A 23,012-nucleotide genomic window follows, 5' to 3' on the forward strand; every position below is an offset into this window, starting at 1 on the left:
GAATTCCCCCGGAGTTACAAGATGTGTCAGTTTCAAGTCCTTCCCTTTCTTTTCTTTAAGTTAAAATGTAGCATGGAAAAAACACCTTGGAAACAATCAGGGTTCATTGAAAGGTTTAACATGAAATTCATTTTTTCAATAAAAACATAAACAGGTGAAATTAAACAAGTAAACCTCAACGTTAAATTTAAACATTATTCAACCCAATAAAGAATGAAGCCTTAAATAAAGACAACATATTTTTTAAATGATTGTGTTGAAAGTGACATATTTGCAAAGCATTTTTTTTTTCTATTTCTCAAAACGAATACATTGACTCTGTTAAAAAACTTTTTGTCAGGTTCATTAGTCCCAGAGTTGACTTGTTCTAAGATTCACATGGCCTTGGAGAAAAGAGTCTGTAAAAATTTAACTACACAATGTAATTGTAAAATTAGAACATATTTCAGTCTCCAGATAAGCACACCAGGAAGTAAAGCCAAAGCTTGTAGTTCTGCTCTAATAAAGAAGTACAGGTACAGTCTGAAAAAAGGATTTTAATCAATACATTATCAGGGCTCCATTCACATCAAAATCAAAGCTTGTTGCTCTCCCTTTTTCTTCCTAGGTCATCACTTTTTTCTTAACACAATACATTTGCTACCTGCAAATAATACAAATTTCCCTTGTTGGCTTTCATTTATAGCACTCTCAAATGACCTTTGCTGCTTGTTGTGGGATATTATTAGTTTATTTGGATAGTTGCAGTGGGATTTTGTGTGGGGGACAAAAAACATATAGGCTTACGACTGTTTTCTTTTATTCATAAAAGGTGTTTTCACTGTGCAGTCTTTTCAAACAAATTAAGAAAGCTTTCAAAAAATGGTGGCTTGGTTGGTTGGATATAGCTGAAATATAGGCCCATGCCTATATATAATTATTATTCATTTTTGTTGTTGTTTTACTTGTTTTTCGGATAATTTACGCCAACAACAGTAGATGCAATACAGTTTAGAAAAATCTTACTTTAACCTCTTTTTTGCATGCAATGTTTCTAGAAATTTATTGACGTTTCGTTTAGAAATGTCTCTCTAGCATACATGGTTCATGCATTGATTAAAGTATTTTATTTATTTAATAGTTAATGATGATGATTTTATACAGTCTATGTTAATGACACATATTCATTTGACTCTTGGAAAACTGGTCAATGCGCTAAAATTTGAATCAGATATTTGTGATTTGGACAATACATTTGAGGTTAATGAATAGCATGAAAAAATGAGTCCAACTTGAGACTCAGAGAGGTCTTAAACGAAGGCGGAAGTTGGCAGCAGTGAATCATCTCACCTCACCGCGACACTTGTTTGGATAGTGTGTGCCCTTAATTGGTTTTCGCGCCGTCATAGTTTTGACTCAGATAGCTGTCTTATCACAGTTTTCATTAATGTTTCATTAAACGCTTTTAAAACCAAAAAATGTCGTATTTTGAGTTTATTGTGTCTGTAGTATCATGAATGTGCCACGGTGGCTCGTTGGTCTAGGGGTATGATTCTCGCTTAGGGTGCGAGAGGTCCCGGGTTCAAATCCCGGACGAGCCCAATTTTGTTTGCGCCGTATCCTAAATAATACTGATAAAATGGGTTATGTGATATTCAAGAATTAATTTTCTATCTTTTCTATTTGTTACTGAGCTCTCAAAACAAACAGTAGAAACAGTCCACTTCAATTTGTTACTATTTTCATATCCTCTTGAAAATGGTTAATAATAATACCCCACAATCTCCATACCCCATGCAATTGAAACCTTGATCTGAAAAGTTTGAATTACCATGACCTGGATGACTGAGAACTTTCATACCCCATGCTGTCTTACCAACTAGTTACAGTACAAGATAACATTGTATAGTTCCTTAGATTACAATGGTGCATTCAAGGTGAAATAAAAAAGAAAACTTGGAGAGACTCTCTCTCTCTCTCTCTCTCTCTCTCTCTCTCTCTCTCTCTCTCTCTCTCTCTCGCTAATGTCCTTCAGGATGTCCACCCAGATATCTAGAACATTTTGCCAAATGTAGTGTTAGGAGGGTTAAAATGACCCATTTTGACCTCTGGTCAAATTCCTTTGACACTTGCTGGGGCAGTAGACTGAGGGTAGCAGATGCAAACAGATTAAATAAACTGATCTGCAAGGCCAGTGAGGTTGTTGGGGTGGAGCTTGACTCTCTGACGGGGTTGACAGACAGGAGGACTCTGTCAAAGCTCCACAGTATCATGGACAACATCCACCACCCTCTCTACGTGCTGGTGAATCACAGGAGCAAATTCAGCGCAAGACTGATCCCCCCTGAATGCACCAAAGAAAGCCACAGGAAGTCATTCCGGCCTGTGGCCATCAGACTGTACAACTCCTCCCTCTGATGACTGAACTATATTCTGTACTCTGTGCAATAACGTGCAATACACTGTGCAATATCCCTGCCACTTCAACATCCTGTATATAATACCTTCATTCCCAGTACTTTTGTACATAGTGAACTGTAACTATTCTGCGTTTCTGTATATACTTACTATTAATCAAATTATTTCATTTGTATTTATATCTTATTTTATTCCTTCTTTCAATTAATATTTTGACTTTTTCATACTGTGTATAAGAGCATTCTGTAACAGACGAATTTCTCCCGGGATAAATAGAGTAATTCTGGCTACCCAATATTGTCAAGTTTTTTCTTTGACAACATTCAGGCACATACACACATACACACACATAAGAACAATACAGATACAACACTGCATTTTGAAAATATTATCAATAAGTTTATTAAGTGGTATGAATATCTTGTTTTAAAATAAATGCAAACATTGCAGATAGACCTGTACAGTTATATGTTCACAGTTTAACATGTTCCCTTTGTATTGCCAACATTAGATTAAAAAATATAATAGAAATGTATTATATCCATTATCATAAGAGTATCAAAATCATGCTTAATAAAAACCTTTAATTGCCCTTTCAGTCTAACAATCAATTATAAAATATATATGTATATATTACAACTTATATTTGCAGAGATACAAAAACATTTACAAGCAAAAACAGCAAAGAATAACCAGGGGTAAATGCAGATCAGTTGAGCTGCTACATTCGATGTGAGTGTGTCTCTGTGTCTTATGCTGTAAGTGTGCATGTAGGTGTGAGTACATGTGAATAAAACACCTTTCTCTGGCTTTAAATGATAACAGAAATACAAACTAAGACCCCTGTTAGATATTTTTGGATCAAACCGACCAGCAGATCTGTGAATAAAACATATGTGATTAAAAAGTTTGGCTTTGGGAATGTTTAATATAAAGTGCACATCGAGACATGTACAAAGACGCTTTACACAAAATATTTTGTTCTCCAGATGCTGTACAAATAGAAAGTTGTTTTCTAAAACTGTGATGGCTTTCGAAACTAAAGAAAAAATGGCGAAGTTTAACTTTATTTCTTCATATGACCTTTTAATGAAGAAACTGTGGAATTAAATATAATTTCATTTCAAATTTCATATTTCATATTTTAGAGGAGCTTTACTCTAAACTAATCTGCTCTGGATAAACAAAAAAAAAAATGTCCCTGCTTTGCACTTTGTGTTCTTACTATATAAAAGTGTCACACAACTGAAAAGGCTACCACTGTGTCACATCACAAACCAAACAATAACTCATACAGATACATTTACTTGATATAAGACATAATATATTTCATTGCTTCTACCCATAAACCATCTCAGTGGTGTCTTTTCCTCACTTACACAATAATGCCCCTGTGCAGCAACTTTCACATTTCTGAATGATAACACAATAAAACACTTCACTCTGACAATGCAAAAGACCCAGAGTTCCCCCCTCCCACACTATTCTTTAATCCAAAATACCAAAGCACACCAGAACAAGGCTGATCTGCTTTTATTAAGTGCCGATTTTTGCTGAGTGTGCTGATAAATGTGTGCGCTTATGTACAAGAGAAAGCGAGCATGGGCTACCAGTATTTCAATTTGGCTTCATGAAATAAGCTTGTAGAGGCAGATGAGGTGTGTGGTGCTTTTATTGTAGCGGTCCATAAAATAGGAGTTAGCGTTTTGTCACTGGTGGCTGTTGAAAGAAAGCGGAAGTATGTGTGATATGATACATTCTGCAAAGTTTCACATTATATTGGCTTAGCCAGCAATAACATGTATTTGTGTGTGTGTTTGTGACCACAATCTTAACTTGCATGCATGCAGGGAAGTGAGAGGTGATGTTGCAAAAAGAAGCTTAAGCTTGCCCTATGCAGGTGAACATGCACTTTGGTTCTGCAGCCACAAGAGAGTGCTGCTCTCAGGCCAGCTGAGATTCTTCAGCCTCCTTTTCAAAGTGTCTCCATTTTCCTTAGCTGATCAGAGTTCTGGTTCAACAACCTTATTTCTACCCAGATGATAGGACATTGAGCTGATGATAGACAGGATCAGAAACTGGCGCCTGGTGTGATGGATAGCTAACCTGATACCAGCTCACACCCAGGCTAATGAGGTGAAAGGGTCTTAAACTTGCATCCTGAGGAACACCATCCAATGTGAAAGACCAGCTCTGTAAAATCCCCCCCCTCAAGTCAAAGTGGTACAGTCCTACGCTGAAACCAGCCCAGAGTTCCTCTCAAGTAACACCCATGGAGGCCCTTCAAACCAGGAGATGGCGTTTCTTGTGCAGTGCCAAGTGGTCTGAACGGGAGAAGCTTCGTTCACAGTCAGGGCACTGGAATGGTTTGACTCCTGTGTGCTTGCGGAAGTGTCTCGTCAGCTCGTCTGAACGAGCAAACTTCCATGTGCAGCCTTCCCACATGCACTTGTAGGGTTTCTCACCTGCAAAGAGAAGAAAATAATAACTTTTTAACTATGAATGTGATCAATATAATTTAAAATTCACATTTGTGTGTGAAATAAAACCCTTACCGGTGTGTGTCCTGCGGTGTGCTTTAAGGTGGGAGCTCTTGGTGTACACTTTGTTGCAGCCAGAGAAGTCGCAGCGGTGAATTCGCCTCTTTTTTAATGAGTCGGGGGAGTCCGAAGGGAGAGGGTGCTGTGTTCCTGAGTGAACTATTACTGATGGGTTGTTTCCTCTAAGAGAGACAGAGAGCAGAAAACATGTTAAAAAAAATAACGGCGGTGCTCCACCTTTATCTTTATCTGACGTGACCGAGAGGCCGCCTCACTTCATGATGTTGAAATCTAAACACGAGTTGGATTCAGTTGCAACCACTCTATTGTAATACCAGCTTCTCAGGAAGTTGAAAAACATCTCCCACAGTTTTCCAGTTCTGCCACACCTATACTTTGTGTTGTTGTAATCATAGAACAATTTCACACTCAGGTTAGTGGAATTTGAAGCAAATCAGGCATGTAACACTGACAAGCAGCTAAAAGCAATAAGCTCTGAAAGTCTGAATATTATGAAACAGTAGATGCATATTTGCAGCACTCCCCCCAATTTAATACCTAACGTTGATTAATCCATGCAGATTGGATTTCTGACACTGTGTATGTGTGTTTGAGTGTATGAGAGGAAGCTTTGTGCAAAAATCTCACAATAAAGTCCTTAAAACAATAAATTAATTAAAACCTGAAGAATATAAAGAGAGAAAAAAAGTGTTTAATTTGAAGTAAAAAAACAAGAAGGAGTTGTCTTCCTATCATTTGCGAGTTTGTTCGTGTGTGTGTGTGTGTGTGTGTGTGTGTGTGTGTGTGTGTGTGTGTGTGTGTGTGTGTGTGTGTGTGTGTGTGTGTGTGTGTGTGTAAGTGGCAGTTGAGAGCAGGTGTCGAGTGTTGAAATATGAATCCCTCACAGATAACTTCTGCGCAAAGGAATGTGCTGAAAACCCCATGTTACACACACACATACACAAACACACACACACACAGACACACACACGTACACATGCACGCACGCAAGCATGCATGCACAGGCACACATACACACACTTTGGTTGACCCTGCACTTCACACACTCCGCTGCAAAGCAAACTTGACCTATTTACTGTCTACATACAGTATATTTACATTGGTTCTCTGTGAGTGTGTTTTGAGAGGAAAGGTGATGACGGATGAAGACACACCCTTTTTGTTAAGGTTGGCAACCACCCTGATAACTGCTATCAAGGATGGTTGGAAACACACACACACACACACACACACTCTCTCTTTCTCTCTCACACACACACACGCGCACTCTCTCTCTCTCTCTCTCACACACACACACACACACACACACACACACACACACACACACACACACACAGACAGACAGACAGACAGACAGACAGACAGACAGACAGACAGACAGACAGACAGACACACACACACACACACACACACACACACACACACACACACAAGAACTAACTGGCAACATTCCCTCACAATTACACATATACCTGCACCATAAACATCTACGGGGGGAGGCCTGAAAGCTAGGTGTGAAAGAAAGAGGGAACTGCTGGACAATGAGTGCTAAAAATTTCAGGAAGTACTGAACGACGAAGGAGGAGAGAAGAGAAAGAAATGGAAGGGGAGGAGGAAGAGGAACAGAAGGATGGCTGACTGAAAGTTGATAACGAACATGGTAAGGGGCTGTAACGAGAGGTGTGGCTGATGGTCAAGACAGGAAATGAGAGAATTAAAGACGCCACACTGGAATGAAGGAATCTGACACGTCTCGCACACAGCACAGTCAGCCGTGAGTTTACGTTTCAGTCATGACAGTTGTTGTGTTACTTGTCGGGTGTTATCTCTGTCATTTAAAATCTCTGATTTTACTGTCTTTTATATAACATATCCACTGGCATCTTCCTGTTTTTTCAGTTAATTTCACCTCTTAATACAATGAAGAACTTGATTCAAAGGCGGGGAACATACAGTAAGAGACAGGCATGCCAATGCTTGGAACAATAGATCATTGCCTCTGTCTGTTTCATCCCCAAAGCTCCTTAAAAATGTGTGTTCACTGAAATCGTTTTTTACCCACACTTATCAAAAGTCCTGACTGAAGGCCTGATCATGACACACACCTTCCACCACTGCTTCTTCTAAAAATATTGGAGACAGAGTGACCAATAACAAATAAGCTAATACTGATATTGTGTTACATCAACACTTTGATACACTGACATCATAACTGAGCAAGATAACTAACTATTCCCAGCTCTATGAGGATCACTTGTTTTACTTCTCCGTCTAGCCATCAATCAATTGACTTGGTCCTGATGATGTTGACCTGAGCTAGTGTGGCGACAATTGCATTAAGTATAATACCAGTTTAGTTATTGTATCAGTGCCAAAACTCTAAATGATATCAGAGCTGGTATAAAAAAATTTTAAAATACCCAGCCTACACTTGGACTGCACCTACACACAAAAAAATAACCTGGTTTGAAAATTACACTTTTCATACCACTTCCATGTAAAGTTGAAGGGGAAGCTGCAGCAGGGAGTGAAACTTTTTCGTAAAAGTGTGTTTGTGTGTCACTCACCCGTACTCGTGTGGTATCCTGATGACTGATGATTTCATCTCATGGCTGCTGTGGAGGTCATGAGCTAGCTCAGGGCGAGGCTCTGTTTTGATTGGCTTGAGCAGGTCATAGGCGTCACCTCGCAGCTCCAGGGGCTTTGTAGAGTGAACTGTGAATATATGAAAAAAAGAACACCAGATGTGAGTTGGTCAGTATGGCCACTGCTGGAATCTTTTTCACATGAACACATTCTTATCTTACACTTACAGTGCTTTCATATATCCCTTAGATGCAAAATGTACTGACAATTTGTAACTTTACTTGGTCCCAATTTTTGATCCAGACTGTAGATGAAGGCAGATGTTTCAGAGACAATCATGTTCCTCAGAGGATGAACCATTGTTGAATTTGTTCAAAAATTGTATGACCAGTACCTGCAGCACCACTACAGATAGACCTCTGCTGTCCTTTTTTTAATTGCTAATATTAGCATGCTTAAATGCTGAGCATGTCTTTATCTCAAAGCACTGCTGTGCATAAGTCTGACCACAGAAAACAGAACATGAAAAACATGGACCCCATAAGTAACAAGAATCTGCAGAAACTGATCTTCAGAGAACAGAGGAAATAAAATCACAGCCGTTCATTTCTGGTAAAACATGCAATTCAAAAGAAACAATATCCTGTCAGTCTTTAATAAACTATGGTGATGAAGCTGTGTATACTAATGCATTGAGATGCTCTAATCCTCCAATCATTATTTAAATTTTTGGATTTTCTTATAGTGTCACTGTTCCAACTGTTTTCTTACACAAATACAATATTTATGACTGTTTGAGATACATTTTCAGATCCACATTAGAAACAAATGTAAAACAAACCAGGTCAATTAAGTTAAATTCCAAAAATGTAGCACAATTGCATAAAAACAATAAAATGAGTCTTCACCTGTCTTGTGCTCTCTGCTTCGATGATGCTCGTCCTCACTGACGACCTGTGGGCTCACCATGATCGACTGATGCAAGTGGAGAGGCGACGGGTAGAGGACAGACAGAGGCACCATAACTGGAGACACCATGACCCCTGACCCCTGGATCACCCCTGATCCTGTGCCGATCAGAGGAGCCACCATGGTAGGGTATTGAAGTGAGGGATTGGGTGGCGGGAGAGTGTGGGAGGGTGAGGAGCGCAGGTGGGAGTGTGGGGGGGAGCAGCGGGGAGAGGCACGGCTCGCCGAGCTGTAAGGGGAAGATGGGGAGCTGTGTGAGGAGGAGGCAGGGGAGGAGGCGGAGGAGCAGGGAGGGGAGGAGGAAGAGGAAGTGGAGGAGGAGCGCTTGCTGACTGACAGGTCCACGGGCTCCAGTTGGGTGTGTGAGTGGGACTGGGTGAAGGCGTGCATGTGCGAGGGGTGGTAGAGGTGAGTGGGATGGGAGAAGATGACTCCGTATTGTTCCGGGGTTTTCACTAATGATGAGTAGAAGGACTGTAAGAGAGGAAAGGGAGAGGATGCAGGAGAGGGAAGCAGGAGAGGGGGACAAAAGAGCAAAAAGTCTGTTAAAAATATCCGCTCTCCGTTGAATAACAGGGAAACATGTTTCTGTGACACAAACAGCTACAACCAGCCAAAAATCTTTAACAGAGCTCTGTTTGGGAGTGGATAACTGTTTTGTGTCTCAGTGTGTGTGTGTGTGTGTGTGTGTGTGTGTGTGTGTGTGTGTGTGTGTGTGTGTGAGTGAGTGAGTGAGAGAGAGAGAGAGAGAGAGAGAGAGAGAGAGAGAGAGAGAGAGAGAGAGAGAGTGTGGTGATTAGCCGGCTGCCTGGCAGTGTTTGTACTCATTGTATGCTAATGTCCACTGTACAGCAGGCTGTTTGTCCAGGAAGAGCTGGAATGTGGGAACCAGTCTGTCTAGACACGTAACAGGAGTGTGCGTGTGTGTGTGTATGTGTATGTGTATGTGTGTGTTTAGGTCAAAGTTACTAGATGGTAACAAAACATGTTTAGGCATGATGGGAGCACAGAAAAACACACACACAGAAAAACACCAAACTGAAATTAAAACAGACACACACTCGGCTTACCGTCTCCATTTCTGTCTTCAGAGGGTAATCATACATCAGCATGGCTGCTCCGGCCAGGCTCCTACAAAATAAAACACACATACAGCCATTAAGAAACATTTCCTGTATATATGACAGCAAATTAAAAATGTATATGTTCAATGGGTTAACACTGAAGACAATAATTCATAACTAATGGTAGACAAAAGTAAGTATGACACTTAAGTAAAAGTATAGATATGTGGAATGCATATTTTGCAAATATTAATGACTGACAGTTCAGTCAGTGGTTCCAAAACCCAGGGTTGGGCCCCTTCAAAAGGTCACAAGATAATCCTAAGAGGTCAAGAGATGATTAACAGTATCAGAGGGGGTAAAAACAAAAGCAAGATTCACTAGAAAACTTTTTTTTGATACTTCTCCTTTATATCTGTCTTTTGTGAAATGTTAGAGAGTTTTTCCTATTTTGACTGCTCAAATTGATTTCATGCAAAACCCTGTGAGAGGGTTCGGGAGAAAACGTGCAATTGTTGGAGCTGCTAATCCAATCCAGCTCCATCCATCTATGTGATGAGTTTCAATCTAAAGCAGTAAGAAGGCAGCGCCAGTACAGCTCAGTGGTTAAATCATGGGCCCTGTTTACGGAGGCTATCATCCTTGAAGCGGACAGTCTGGGTCCAAATCTGATCCGTGACCCTTTGCTGCATGTCATCCCCCTCTCTCTATTCCCTGTTTCCTACTCCATCCACTATCCCACTCTGAATAAAGGCATTTCTCTATTTCTTATGTAGCTTTAGTAGAGGCAGCAGTGTTAATTCCAGTCATTTCATAACCAGTTAAAAACTCCTCACAGGAGTTTTAAAAAAAACACCAATAATGTAAAAAATGATCACAAACAAACAAACAAAACAAAATAAATGCAGGGCATCTTTTTAACAACCACACTTACACACGCGCTCACACATGTTGTAGAGGTGCTAAAAACTAAACCACACAGAAGCATTAAATACAGGGTCTGCGTTTAAGTGCAGGTGCCTGAAAAGTTTCCTTGGTGTTTGTCCTTAACAACATCACGTCCAGTAAATCAAGTCAAACAAGCAAACATTTCTTTCTGTCAGTGGTTACACATCTTCTCCTCCTCTCTACATTTTAACAATTCAACAGAAAGTCCTCTTTCTCACAGCACCAAGCTTGTCAGTCTAACAACTTGTCAGGTCGTGTAAAAATACAATTAACGGTATGGGTGTCGCCCAAAATACCTGCTGCTCCGACAGAGCTGCAGACACCTTTACGACGAGGTGTTTTGCTCAATTGTGAGGCCGTTACAGGAGTGATTCAGCTGAAGCTGGCCAGTGATATTGCACATACATACACACTCACACACACACACACACACACACACACACACACACACACACACACACACACACACACACACACACACACACACACACACACACACACACACACACACCACCTACTGAGGCCTGTTGAGTGTTTGGATCAAACGCGTGTGAGGTTTCAAAGGTGGTTCCTGTTACCTTTGCCTGTCCAGGTGCAGCTGTGAGGACTCGTTGTTTGTGCCTAAATGAGTGTGGTTTTTAAGTTCTGGTTGTGTGTGTGTGTGTTTGTGTGTCTGTGTGTGGGGTGCATGTGTGTGTACTTCAGCATTAAGGCAACATGGACTGTCAAAGAATGTACCCTGAGGGAGTCTGTGTGTGTTTTAGACCTGATTAAAGTCCACAGTCTGGAGACATGTCAGCCTTTAATTATTAACAAATGGGCAAGAAGACAGGGCGTCATACCCCAGCAAACACACACACATACACATACACATACACGCACACACACACACAAACACACACCACACACAGCGCAGATGGTCCAATAGCAGAGCAGGATGTTCGCTTGCTGGGTCAGGAAGGGTGTGAACATGACGACTGATGCCTCGCCCTTTGCCCGGCTCCAAAGAAACAAAGAAACAGAGAAACTGCAGTCAGATGGTGGCTTGGTGTGTGTGCGTGTGCGTGTGGTTGTGTGTGTGGTTGATAATGTGTAAATATGTCTTTAAGGGTGTGTTTCCTAATCCGGGTTTTGGATTGTATTGAAGTTCAACTAGAGGTTAAGCAGTTGTTCTATTGAGGTTGTGAATAGCACACAGAGGTGACAATAAGAGCAGGTATGAAACACAAACAGACGGATCACGAAACAGAAAAAGGACAAAGGAAGCAGCTTTTCAGTTATTCAGCTTACAGTATAAACAATAGAGGTGTTTTCCCCGACGGACACAAGAAACTCAAAATGAACAAAAAAGTGATCCCAACATGGAAGTCCCCACAACTGATGTCTGACCTTATCATGGAAATCTTTTTAAATTTCTAACTAACACCAGCTAGAACTGATAATGAAAGAGTAGAACTTCTGCAAGTGCCTTTTCTACTCCTAACAATATGGATGACAGACAGCACAAGAAAACGGGGCCAGACATTATAATACAGAGGAAAAGCAAAAAAAAGTAACAATGTCCAACTTGGATTGTCCTGCAGTCAAAAAACCCAACGACATCAGTCAACACAGTTCTTTTTTTTTTTACCCTGTATTTATAATTACAACTCCTCCTGAGGGCAGCAATGGCTCAAGTTTAAAAAGATAATGAAACAAAATTTGTTCTAATGACAAATGTGTTACATTTGTTGCTGTTGTAATAACTTGAATTGTTTTCATGGCTGACTACATTACCATGTACATTCTAAGACACAAAATGTCCTTGTAGCTGCTGTATGCAGCTCATAAATGCTAATGTGGGGAACAAAATTCTCAAACAGCTAAGTTGGATTTCAAAACTGGAACTCAGAAAATCCCCACATTAGAGAAGCCAAGAGCACCAAAATAACAGTACGTAATGAAACGTCTGATCTTTCCTGAAAAGAAATCAGAATTTCAGCCCTTTTCATATTGCAAGTCTGCAACAGTGCTGTAACAAAGCTCTGCCGTCATCACAATGTTATACTTGAAACCAATCCCTTATTGGCGTAATATTGGTGGTGTGTGATTTTTATATTGCCCTATGGTGATGCAGAAGCAAAAGAGGTACACCATATAAACACAGCAGGGGCTTCAAAAACACACACAGCACTGCACCCTACTCCACTCGTCTCTGTCACACCTTTATTACTACCACAGATGCAGGCGTAGTGGTGGGATGACTTGATCTCAGCAAGACACCTACTTATAAATATCACCTCAAACTGGCCATAAAGGATGTTCTTTGGTTTACATTAGAACTTCTTGGAGATCAGTTTTCTGTGGTCAAATAACTGCTACTTGTTCCTCAAATAACCAAATCAAACAGTTTAAACTCTTTCACTATCTTGTGTGCATTGAGTGTTTCTGGTTCTTTTCAGAAGTTGCTGTTTCTTTTTGTAGTGTAGCAGTTGTTCCTTTCTTTGCCTGTAGGAGGCGACACTAACAATTCTTATACCTCTGCTGCTGAAACTGTTCTTCCCTGCGGATTAGCAAAAGGAGAACGTGATAAGCAACCAAAATTCTTGCCCTGATGTCAATCCGAAGCCTGATGAACAGTAACGTGTGACTTTGTTTTTGAGTTTGTGAGCAATTATCAAGCTAGTCCAGTGAGTTCCAAGAATCCATAAAACATAGAAAGACGTATGTGGGCCTCCTTTGAAATATAAATACGTCAAATGCAAATGAGCTTGTTACTACAGGGCTCAGCTTGAGGCAGTCTTACAGTAACAAGTGCCCATCTCTGTTTCATGTGCACATGCTACAGAAAAATGTCATAATTAGCTCAGTTATCAGGAGTTCATCTCCCACTAAAACTGTAACAAACCCTGCAGCACTCGGAGTACACTGCCTTTAAAAAGCACAGTCTCTGAACATACCATTCCCCTTAAAGTTCACCCGTCACACACTAATGTGTGGGTGGAGCTGATTCAAGTACATCTGAGTCATGAAAACATTTTACATGTACCCAGATCAGTGGGTTAAATCTGTGTGTCATATATTTGAATAAACACAGGGCAGTTCGTGGCACAGATCTGGGACACATTGTGACAGCAGCAGGTAAATCATGTTGTGTGTGTGTGTGTGTTTGAATCCGTGTGGAGGTTCATACCAGGTGGTTGGGGTTTACCACAAGTGGGAATGAATAGAAAGGAGTAAGCAGGCAAAATGTAACTGCAGGATAGTGATTGTTTGGTGATCAGCCTTGTGGAAAAGAAAGGCTTACTTTCACCTCAGGCGTGCAGTAAAAAAGTAGAAATACAATGAGACACAGAAATATCAGACAATTACAGGAAAGTCATGACATATATCTGCAGAGCATCTTCCTCAGGAGAGAAGAGACAGCTGGAGCCTGCTGATTTCAGGGTCCAGAAACTTGACTGTATAATTCATTATATTATGATGTGTATGATTTTGTCGTAGTTGCTTTGTTTCTCTCCTTTGTCCTTACGTAAAGGTTTGACCATGAACTACCATCAACACTTTAAACTGAGCAGCTAAACTGCATACATGTAAAAAAGATCTTCAGAAAATAAAATGAAAAAGAGAAAGTGGTCATTTCTAGTTAGTTAAAACAAAACATTCAAAGCTGTTAAGTGGCTACAAGGGGTGTAATGGTGATTTTTCACTATTCTAACACTGTCAAGACATCTGATAACTGGATCAAGGGAACACTCAATGCACCCATACCTAAAAATAATCATAAGTTGCAGCAGTACTGCATTGCCCCTCAAACAGACTTGGTTTTAAAACTGATCAGACGGAGGAAACTATGACTTTCTGTGAGATAGAAATGAGACAGCTGAACATTGTCAAATAGATATGTAAAAATCAGAGCACATATACTCTGAAGTCAAAAGAAGCATGTACAGCACCTTTTTGATAAATAATTAGCTTTTTTTGTTGTTGAGAAGTATTTTCTACTTGTGCACTCTACATTTGGGCGTGTGTTTGTGCATGTCAAGTGTGGTCTGCAAATATTGTCCTTCTAGGTCAGTAGAGCTACTGTGTACTCAACCCCAGCCCACTCAGCAAACATGTACTACACCTCTCTCTCCCTACCTCTCCCTCTCAAACCTTGGACTTCAGATCTTCTTCTTCCTCATCGTTTGCTCATTACTTTACCACTGTTTTCATCTGAACCACACACCGCCCCACACTCTTTTTCTCTCCCTCTCTATGAATGATATAAAACACCATGACTGAAGGGGAAAATATTGTGGCTTGTGGAGTCGCTGGCTACTGACTCAACCACACACTCACACACTCGCAGACACACACATACATGTACTTCAACGCACACTTACAGCCGCACACCAAGTTTCTGCTAGCTCGACAGAATACACACACTAAATCACTAAAAAATTATTACAGACACGCACATATGCTCAAGCATACACAGACACACGCAGAGCTGAACACACACACACACACCCACACACACACACCCACACACACACACACACACACACACACACACACACACACACACACACACACACACACACACACACACACACACACACACAGACACACACAAACCCTGTAATGGTAACAGGCTGGAGATGATGAGATCACCAGAGAGAGCAGAAACCTCCAGACAACAGCTTTGTCCAAGAACACGCTGCAGCAGACACACAAACACACACACTTACAGCCCACATTTTGCTGTTTCCGACTCTTGTGCCATTTTCTACCCTCTTTTCTACCTTGTCAGTTTTACAGCCGAACTGCACTTCTAGATGACAAATTGTTCAAACAGCACTCTATCAACAGATGGATTGCTCGGGTTTTAGTACTACAAGTGGAGTTACATCATATTGTGTTATCTTTTTACACCCCTAAGGAAATGAAGGGATTATTCTTAATTTACGCTCCCATTCAAGTGACTCATAAAGGTGACAGGCTAATAACTCAGAATTCAACATTTCCTCTTTCTGAGGAACGCATGTTGCCCTCAATAGCTCACTTCACTGTACTCTTGATTCAATACAATACAATATAATGCGGCACGAAACAATACCCAATACATGGCCCACAATGGTTAGTAGGATACAGGGATTCCTTGATAATTTAGAAATGGAAGGACAATCATATAATGATACATCTCTTTCATAGAAGAATACATAATACTCCTGAAAGGTACTCAACAAGAAGCCACGAGTAGTGGCTCACTGGTCAAATTGGAAGGAAAATCTTCTTAGAGCTCTGTTTTATTTTAACATGAAAACATCCATGATTTGCTCCAACAATACCATACTTGTATATACATATTTCTGTACCAACATTTTGTCCCACCTTCTGACACCAATTTTATCCTTCCAGATTCTGATAACCTAGAGTCGAATTACCTTTTGACACCAGCACAAGTTAAAAAAGTTATAACATTTACACTTCCTGCTCACATTTTGTAATCTTTTCGATTATTCTCTCAAATAGCACTGCACTGTGACTTATAGTTAAAAGATAAATTAACTGAAACTTGTGAATATTTTGGGAGAATTCTTAAACTATTTTAAATTATGGATCAGTATTGACATATGTATCCCGTACCCCCTTTTAAGCAGCCTCAGTGCCATTATTAATGCTGGTATAAGTATCAGGACATCTCTATTTTCAAGCTTTTTTCCTTACTGTACATCTCTGCATGTCTCTGCATCCTAAATTTAAACCCTGAACCTCATTTCCTTCTCTTGAGCTGCCTAATGAGGCCTCATGTGCTCTGACTTTGAGTCCTTCACTTTAAGGCCCCTTCTGAAGCCCCCTATCCTTTTATTTTGGCTTCATACTCCATCTGAGCTTCCTCCCCAGCTCCTCCTCTCCTGTTACTCCCCCAAAACACACTCGCAAACTCACACTCACACTCACATTCTCACATACACACACACACACACACACGCACACGCACGCACACAGAATCACATTGCCCCTCTCAGCTCCTCTCCAGCAGACTGTGGGGCTGCAGGCCCGCAGACCTCGGGGGGAAGCCAGAGGGGGCCGTCAGTGGGGGAGAGGAAACAGGATCCATCATCACACACATATGCAAACACACAATTTAAAGACACACTGAAGTTGACATAAGGCTCAAACACTGACATAAACGCACACACACATGTACACGTCTAACTGTACTTGTCAAAGAGCACAAAGTTTTGAGTCTTTCCAGACGACCGAGGACAGCGGGAAGGAGAGAACGAATGAGGCTGCCAGAGAGAGAGAGAGAAGCGGAAGCCCTCAGAGTTTAGTCTGACTGTTATTATTTCCACACTGCGTGATGGGTCGGGGGGTGTAAAAAAGAGGAGGAGGAGGAGGAGGAGGAGAAGAGTGAAGCCAAATGGGGGGTGCTGCTGCAGGGGGCCTGCGGTTTCCTGTCTACTCACTCCCCCTCATCACACACACACACTTCACCTCCTTGCCCAAAGAATGAGAGGAGAGAGGGGGGAAAAGACGGAGAGAAAGGGCAAAGAAAACAGCCACTCTGACCAAACTATGTCAAAATGGAAGTGGAAAGAACAAGCAGGAGACAGAAAACGGGGAAGAAAACGAAGTGGGTTTCAACCAAAGTATGACAAAACTTCAATGAACCTCAAACATGGGGAGGGGGCCAGCGGTGAGAAAGAGTCACAGTGGCTCAATCCAGTGGTTTCAAAGACGCACTGCACAAGAGTGTGTGTATGTTTTACATGAGTGTGTATGTGCGTGCATGTGCTGGCATGCATGTGGCGTTGTGTAACGAGTTACAGCTTTTGACGTTTATGGCTGTCTGTCGAGCAGAGTGTCCTAATTCTCCTAACTTCTGACGGAGAATCAACAACTGTTCAGCATCCAGGAGTTTAATGTTTAGCCTTAATGTTCCCTAGGATGTGCCCTTTGAGCTGTGTGTGTGTTTGTGTGTGTTAGTGTGTGTGTCTGCGTGTTCACACTCCAGCGCATTTTGTTCCACCAGATAACATCAGCATGTTGATTCAGGAAAAAAAGGCGTAGGGGTGGGTGGGGTATTTGGGGCGTGTGTGCCTAAGTGTGTCAGCCCAATTGAGGATCAAATAAATATAACAAAATTAAAAAATATCAGGTCATCTTTTTTTAAAGTGAGCCAGTAGTGTACTGTAAGACAAAGAGGCAGAGGGAGAGAGAGGTCACCCTCATTCCACCCATTCACCCCCCACATCCACATCCCTCTCTCTCTCTCTCTCTCTCTCTCTCTCTCTCTCTCTCTCTCTCTCTCTCTCTCTCTCTCTCTCTCTCTCTTTCTCTCTCTCTCTCTCTCTCTCTGCTCTAAACAGGATAAGGGCTTCATATGCCAAGTGGAATGTGTGACGCAAGCCTCAGCCTTGAAACAAAGCACAGGAAACAGGGAGAGACAGAGACGCAGAAACACACACAGAGAGACAGAGAGAAAAGTGTATTGTTAAGGATGTAGTGAAAAGAAGAAGCTCAGGTGTGACTGAAGGTTTGAATCTGTCGCACACACACACACACACACACCTGTCACATAACTTTATCAGCTCTGACACTGTGCAGTAACACTGATGGTCATCTGTCATACACACACATAAAGCACAGACTCCCACTCACCACATTGCTTCAGGTTAGAATAGATTCAGCCTGCAAGCATGACGTCAAATCATTATCAACAAGTGAAGGGACAAAAACTCACACACACTTTTTACATCAACAAAATCAATATTCACTATTGCTGCCTCTCAAAACTGACATTTGCTGCGTTGTGTTTTGATTTTAAGTGTATGTTGGTTATGTCTCTAAATAAAACACTCAAATTTACTTTGTAATGACATCATACAAACTTAGCAGGGAAGCTACTAACTTCACCATTACTGATCAAAAGAAAGTTCACAATTTTTTTAAGTCTTTTAGTTTGGACCTTCTGAAAAAAAAATCCCACATGTGGTCACAGGTTAAGTGTCAGAGGTACAAACTACACCCCCTCACTATGAAACAGTCTCCTCTTCCCTGACATCAGCCTGTCTTTGACCCCGTATTTGATTTGAATACATTTAACAATGCCATGCTCTAAAAAGGTTCTAAAAGCTATAAATAGTACTGACTCCGTGCTGCCCTTACATCAGGGTTACATCAGTTATCTCTCTGTGTTTCGATCATTAATCACCAAGATAAAATACGACGCTCCTTTTCTTCACTTTTACAAAATAAAAGTCTCACATGAAAACCTTGATTTCCCCACCAACTCAAAATAAGCCGCAGTAAACTAAATTATCTAACCGGGCTAATTAATCAAACTCAAGCAGCTTGATCTCATTAAAAAAAGTCCCACAAGTCTGAATTTATGGACTTCCTCTATTCCTCACAATAACTTTAACACAACAAATCCACGACCACATCTAACTTTAAAACACCACACAGCTTCCACAGGCTTCACCGCAGCTCATCTCAGGATATAAAAGCAGAGTACCAGGGGGTCCACACTGTAAAAAAAAAGTCCACACAGGAAAAATTGAGAGATTTCGATATCAAACTTACTTGACAGATGAAGTACACAGTCTATTCCTTGGAGAGAGGTGGTAGTTTAACAGATGCCTTGCTGAACGGCACAGAAAGAAACTCAATGAAGCGACCGGGCTGAAAAAGTGACGCAGGCGACACTCCGCTGTGTCACTGACATCAGAACAACAACGAGACAACGTCCAGCGATCGATGGATACAGAAAACTTCCCCAAGTTACGAAACTCTCTGTCTCTCTCTCTTTATCTCTCTCTCCCACTGTGTGTGTGTATGTGTGAGTATCTTTGAGTGTGTGAGCGCCTCTCTCTCTCCGGTTTTGTCGTTGAGAAACTGTTTCTGTCACATGATCCTCAGTCTGTCTGTTCTCCGCGGGGTCGGGCCGTGGGGCGGGACCGGGGCGGGGTGGTCCAGCAGATTGTGTGTTTATTCGTGTTTGTGTGTTATTTAACGTGGTGTGTGATGAAATCTTCGTTTTGAGTCTACAGAGGACAGAAACTCTTTTTTTTCATGGCACGACAGTCGCTATCTTGAACATCAGCAGCTTCGTTTTGTTGATGAAAATGTGTGATTTACACTGTGTTTTAACAGCAGGTCATTTACATCAAAATGTGTAATTAACAAGAAACTGGGGAAAAAAGGAATCTCCAAGTGCATTCAAGTGGTTAGGAACAGTAGAGAACTTTTACTCAATGGAAAAAGTACCTAGAGATACATAAAAAGGATATCAATGAATATAAAGTTATGTGCCTGTAAAAAAGAAAATGTTGAAGCTAATGCCCCTTATATATATATGTATGTATGTGTGTATGTATGTATGTTCGTGCGTATGTGTATGTACATATATTATTATGTGTGTTTTATGTATCTATGTTTGTATATATATGTATATACGAGAGATACAAATGGGGGAGTCATGAGATGTCTTCCAGAAGTTTTTTTTTTTTTAATTATAAAAAAAAAATCATTATTATTATCATTTATTTTTTTTATTTACCTTGTTTTCTTATGTTTGCCTTCATTTTTGTTTTTACTGTTAGTTATTATTATTATATTATTATTATTATTATTATTATTATTATTATTGTATTTTTTTGTATTTATTACCCAATTTTTTTCTCTTTGTTGGTTTTTGTATTACTCATAATAGTTTGTTAACTTGTAGTGAAACAAAGAAATACTGAAAAAATGCAATAAACATTTTGAATAAAAAAAGTGATCTAAAAATAGTAGCCTACATTTCACCCATTATAGTAAAAAATATCAACAAAAATAGTAGCTAAACTTAAATTAAAACCTTGAAAATAGAAAATGTAATGAGTTTTCAGCCTTTATTTTTGCCAGAGGACTCCTAAGTTTAGGGTTAGTGAACAGTTAATTATCAAAGCATCAGTAGCAGTAGGTTAATTCATAACAGCACAGGAAACAGCCCATGCTCATATAGTTAGGCAAATTTTCTGCAGACCAGCTAAATGAAGCCCACGTTAAATCACTTTGAGGGACAGTGGGGTCGCGAGTCTTCTATATTTTGGGGGTCGTGGTCTGAAAAGTTTGGGAACCCCTGGTGTAAAAAGTCTAACTTGACCTTTTTTTTGAGTAAACAAGTAATTCCATGTTCTGTTGCTCAATCTTTTTAAGGAAAACAAAACTGTTTTTTTTTTTTCCTCTGTACACTATTATGAGTGATCAAGGTGCTAAACTATGATAAGTGATCTCTGGGGGTTAATTTAAATGCAATTTTGGCCTTGTGTCATAAATGTCACATTATTATGTAAGTGACGGAAAATAGTTATTCCTCTGTTCTACACCTTACAGACCTTACAGTAACTGGTGTAATACAAGTTATCCTGTTTTCATAATTTACTTTGCAGGTTTTGGTTGTCATAATTTTCAGCAATACTTGGTGAACATATTCGTGGTTGACCCATTGATACAAGCAAATTTCATTTTGGCTTTAGGGTGAATATATTTTAAATACCACACTGTTTGATGACTTCATGTAATAGTAAGCAACACAAATAATTTAATGACATCATGGTAATCTTAATGCAGAAATGATTTATTTTTGCACAGACCAGAGTGTACCCATGGTCTACTCTGTATATTATGAACTAATTCAAACTAACTCTGGTATTTTTATGCATTGTTTGGTTTTAACTATACCAGCCAGGTCACTTTTGCCCATGCCTGGCCCACACCAAAACAATGTGTCAGTGCCCAGAGGGTGTTCTTATTGCTTTACATTTCACAATGGGTGGAAATGAAGACACATTTCCATTCTATATATAATTAATAAGGGAACCAAATGAAATTGATAAAATGCATGCTTTGTATGTGAACTACTGTCACAAGGCTGAAACAAATACTTTAGTTGTCATGTGAACATTTTGGACCCACAAAGTTAATGGAAAAATGGAAAAGTGAGTAACTAATATGTTGTGATGTAAAAATTATACAATATTGAACTTTTGAAATTCAATAGTGTAGAACACAACACTGAAAAGTAAAGTATTAATACTGATGCAAGTGGACAAAGTTACTTGACTGCATAGTGATTTACACAGATAGTGGTGATCACATGTAAAAGCATCAACACAGATAATTAAAAGTAAATATTTTGGCTAAATGAGTGAGCTGACATGAAGAGATTTAACACAGAAGTGCATAGCTGTATTTGAAAAAGACTGAAAATCTGCTATCATGTGCATTAACATTATGCATGTTTGAAACCTCAGCCCTGAGGTAACTTAATGACTGCTGACAGGATTAATGCAGGGCCTTGATAGTAAGTTAGACTCATCCCCTCTCTCTCTCTCTTCTGAGTTGTGTGTGTGTGTGTGTGGGTGTGTGTGTGTGTGTGTGTGTGTGTGTGTGTGTGTGTGTGTGTGTGTGTGTGTGTGTGTGTGTGTGTGTTTGTGTGTGTAAAGAAGGAAGAGGGTGTGACAAGGAAGGAGTTTTTGCCACAAGGCACTGTGTATCTCTGATTAGGGAGTGATTGACAATTTATTTTAGCAAAGGGTAAAACAGAAATTGTATAATTTCTTCAGAAAAATTTGTCCCTACAACTTAGTGGAATACTTTTTTTTACTGTTCAGCCGAGAGAAAAAAAAAATATGTTTCAGGACACCTCAAGACACAGGTTAGTCATTGATCTTTATTGGTAACAAAGGTCAATTTGTTTACCTGTAACTGTAAAAATGATATTTACGAACACAGTGTAGTTCCAGTTAAAGATCCATCCCACAATATTTGGCATCAACAATAAATATTAGCTCTAAGTAAAGAGAATAGTTTTCAGCACTGGTGAACCCAACTCTCATGCTGAGGGCATTTGGTTTCCTGAAATCCTGACCATATTGATTTTTTGGTCACTGTGGCCATGAAAAACATTAGGAAACCATCTTAAAATTGTATAGTGGCAGTTGCTTGATAATCATAATGCAGCTTTGAAGCAACACTCTGTCAGTTGAAATAGTTTTTTTTTACCACCTTTGAATATAAGGCCAATGGAAACTGTCTTTTAGTTCTGTTTTTAGTCCCCACCAGCTCCTGAGGGAAATATCTGGTGTCCTATCTACTAAATGCTAGTTGCTACCTTGCTCTCTGGTGCTGAGCAGGTAGCTACGCTTGGTTTTTGGAGCTTTGTTCTGGAAACACAGACCAAAAAAAATACCATAGAAACCAAATCAGAACAGTTGCCGGTTTTACAGCATAACCATAGTCGGAAACTCTCCCCTTAGTTAATATCGTCCAGTTCTGAATGTCACTGGTGAAACTTGCTGTACCGTTTATTAAATTGATTACATAAAAAGATCGAGCATCACAGAGCCATTATATTTGATTAGGCAGATGGCCGCCATTTAAAGAATGGAATCTGATCATTTTATTTATCCATTTCCTTTTCCTTCTTCGTTTCGGTCTTGTTGTCCGTGATTTCTGAAATTGGATC

General features: G+C 40.1%; 1 protein-coding gene and 1 non-coding gene across 2 annotated transcripts; one reads left to right on the top strand and one right to left on the bottom strand.

Annotated features, from left to right (window-relative positions):
- The first annotated feature begins 1,508 nt into the window (after positions 1-1,508).
- On the top strand, positions 1,509-1,580 carry trnap-agg. Its single transcript has one exon. It is a non-coding gene; the product is annotated as a tRNA-Pro (tRNA).
- Positions 1,581-2,774: 1,194 nt separating this feature from the next.
- On the bottom strand, positions 2,775-19,413 carry klf3 (Kruppel-like factor 3 (basic)). The gene is made up of 6 exons (XM_034689071.1): positions 19,085-19,413; positions 9,584-9,644; positions 8,453-8,987; positions 7,526-7,673; positions 4,953-5,119; positions 2,775-4,862 (listed from the first exon to the last, which is right to left on the bottom strand). Exons 2-6 carry the CDS (start codon positions 9,623-9,625, stop codon positions 4,681-4,683), a joined length of 1,074 nt encoding a protein of 357 aa, XP_034544962.1. The 5' UTR covers positions 9,626-9,644; positions 19,085-19,413; the 3' UTR covers positions 2,775-4,680.
- Between the last annotated feature and the right edge of the window lie 3,599 nt (positions 19,414-23,012).

This window comes from Notolabrus celidotus, chromosome 7, assembly GCF_009762535.1.
Source record: "Notolabrus celidotus isolate fNotCel1 chromosome 7, fNotCel1.pri, whole genome shotgun sequence".
Taxonomy (NCBI): Eukaryota; Metazoa; Chordata; class Actinopteri; order Labriformes; family Labridae; genus Notolabrus; species Notolabrus celidotus.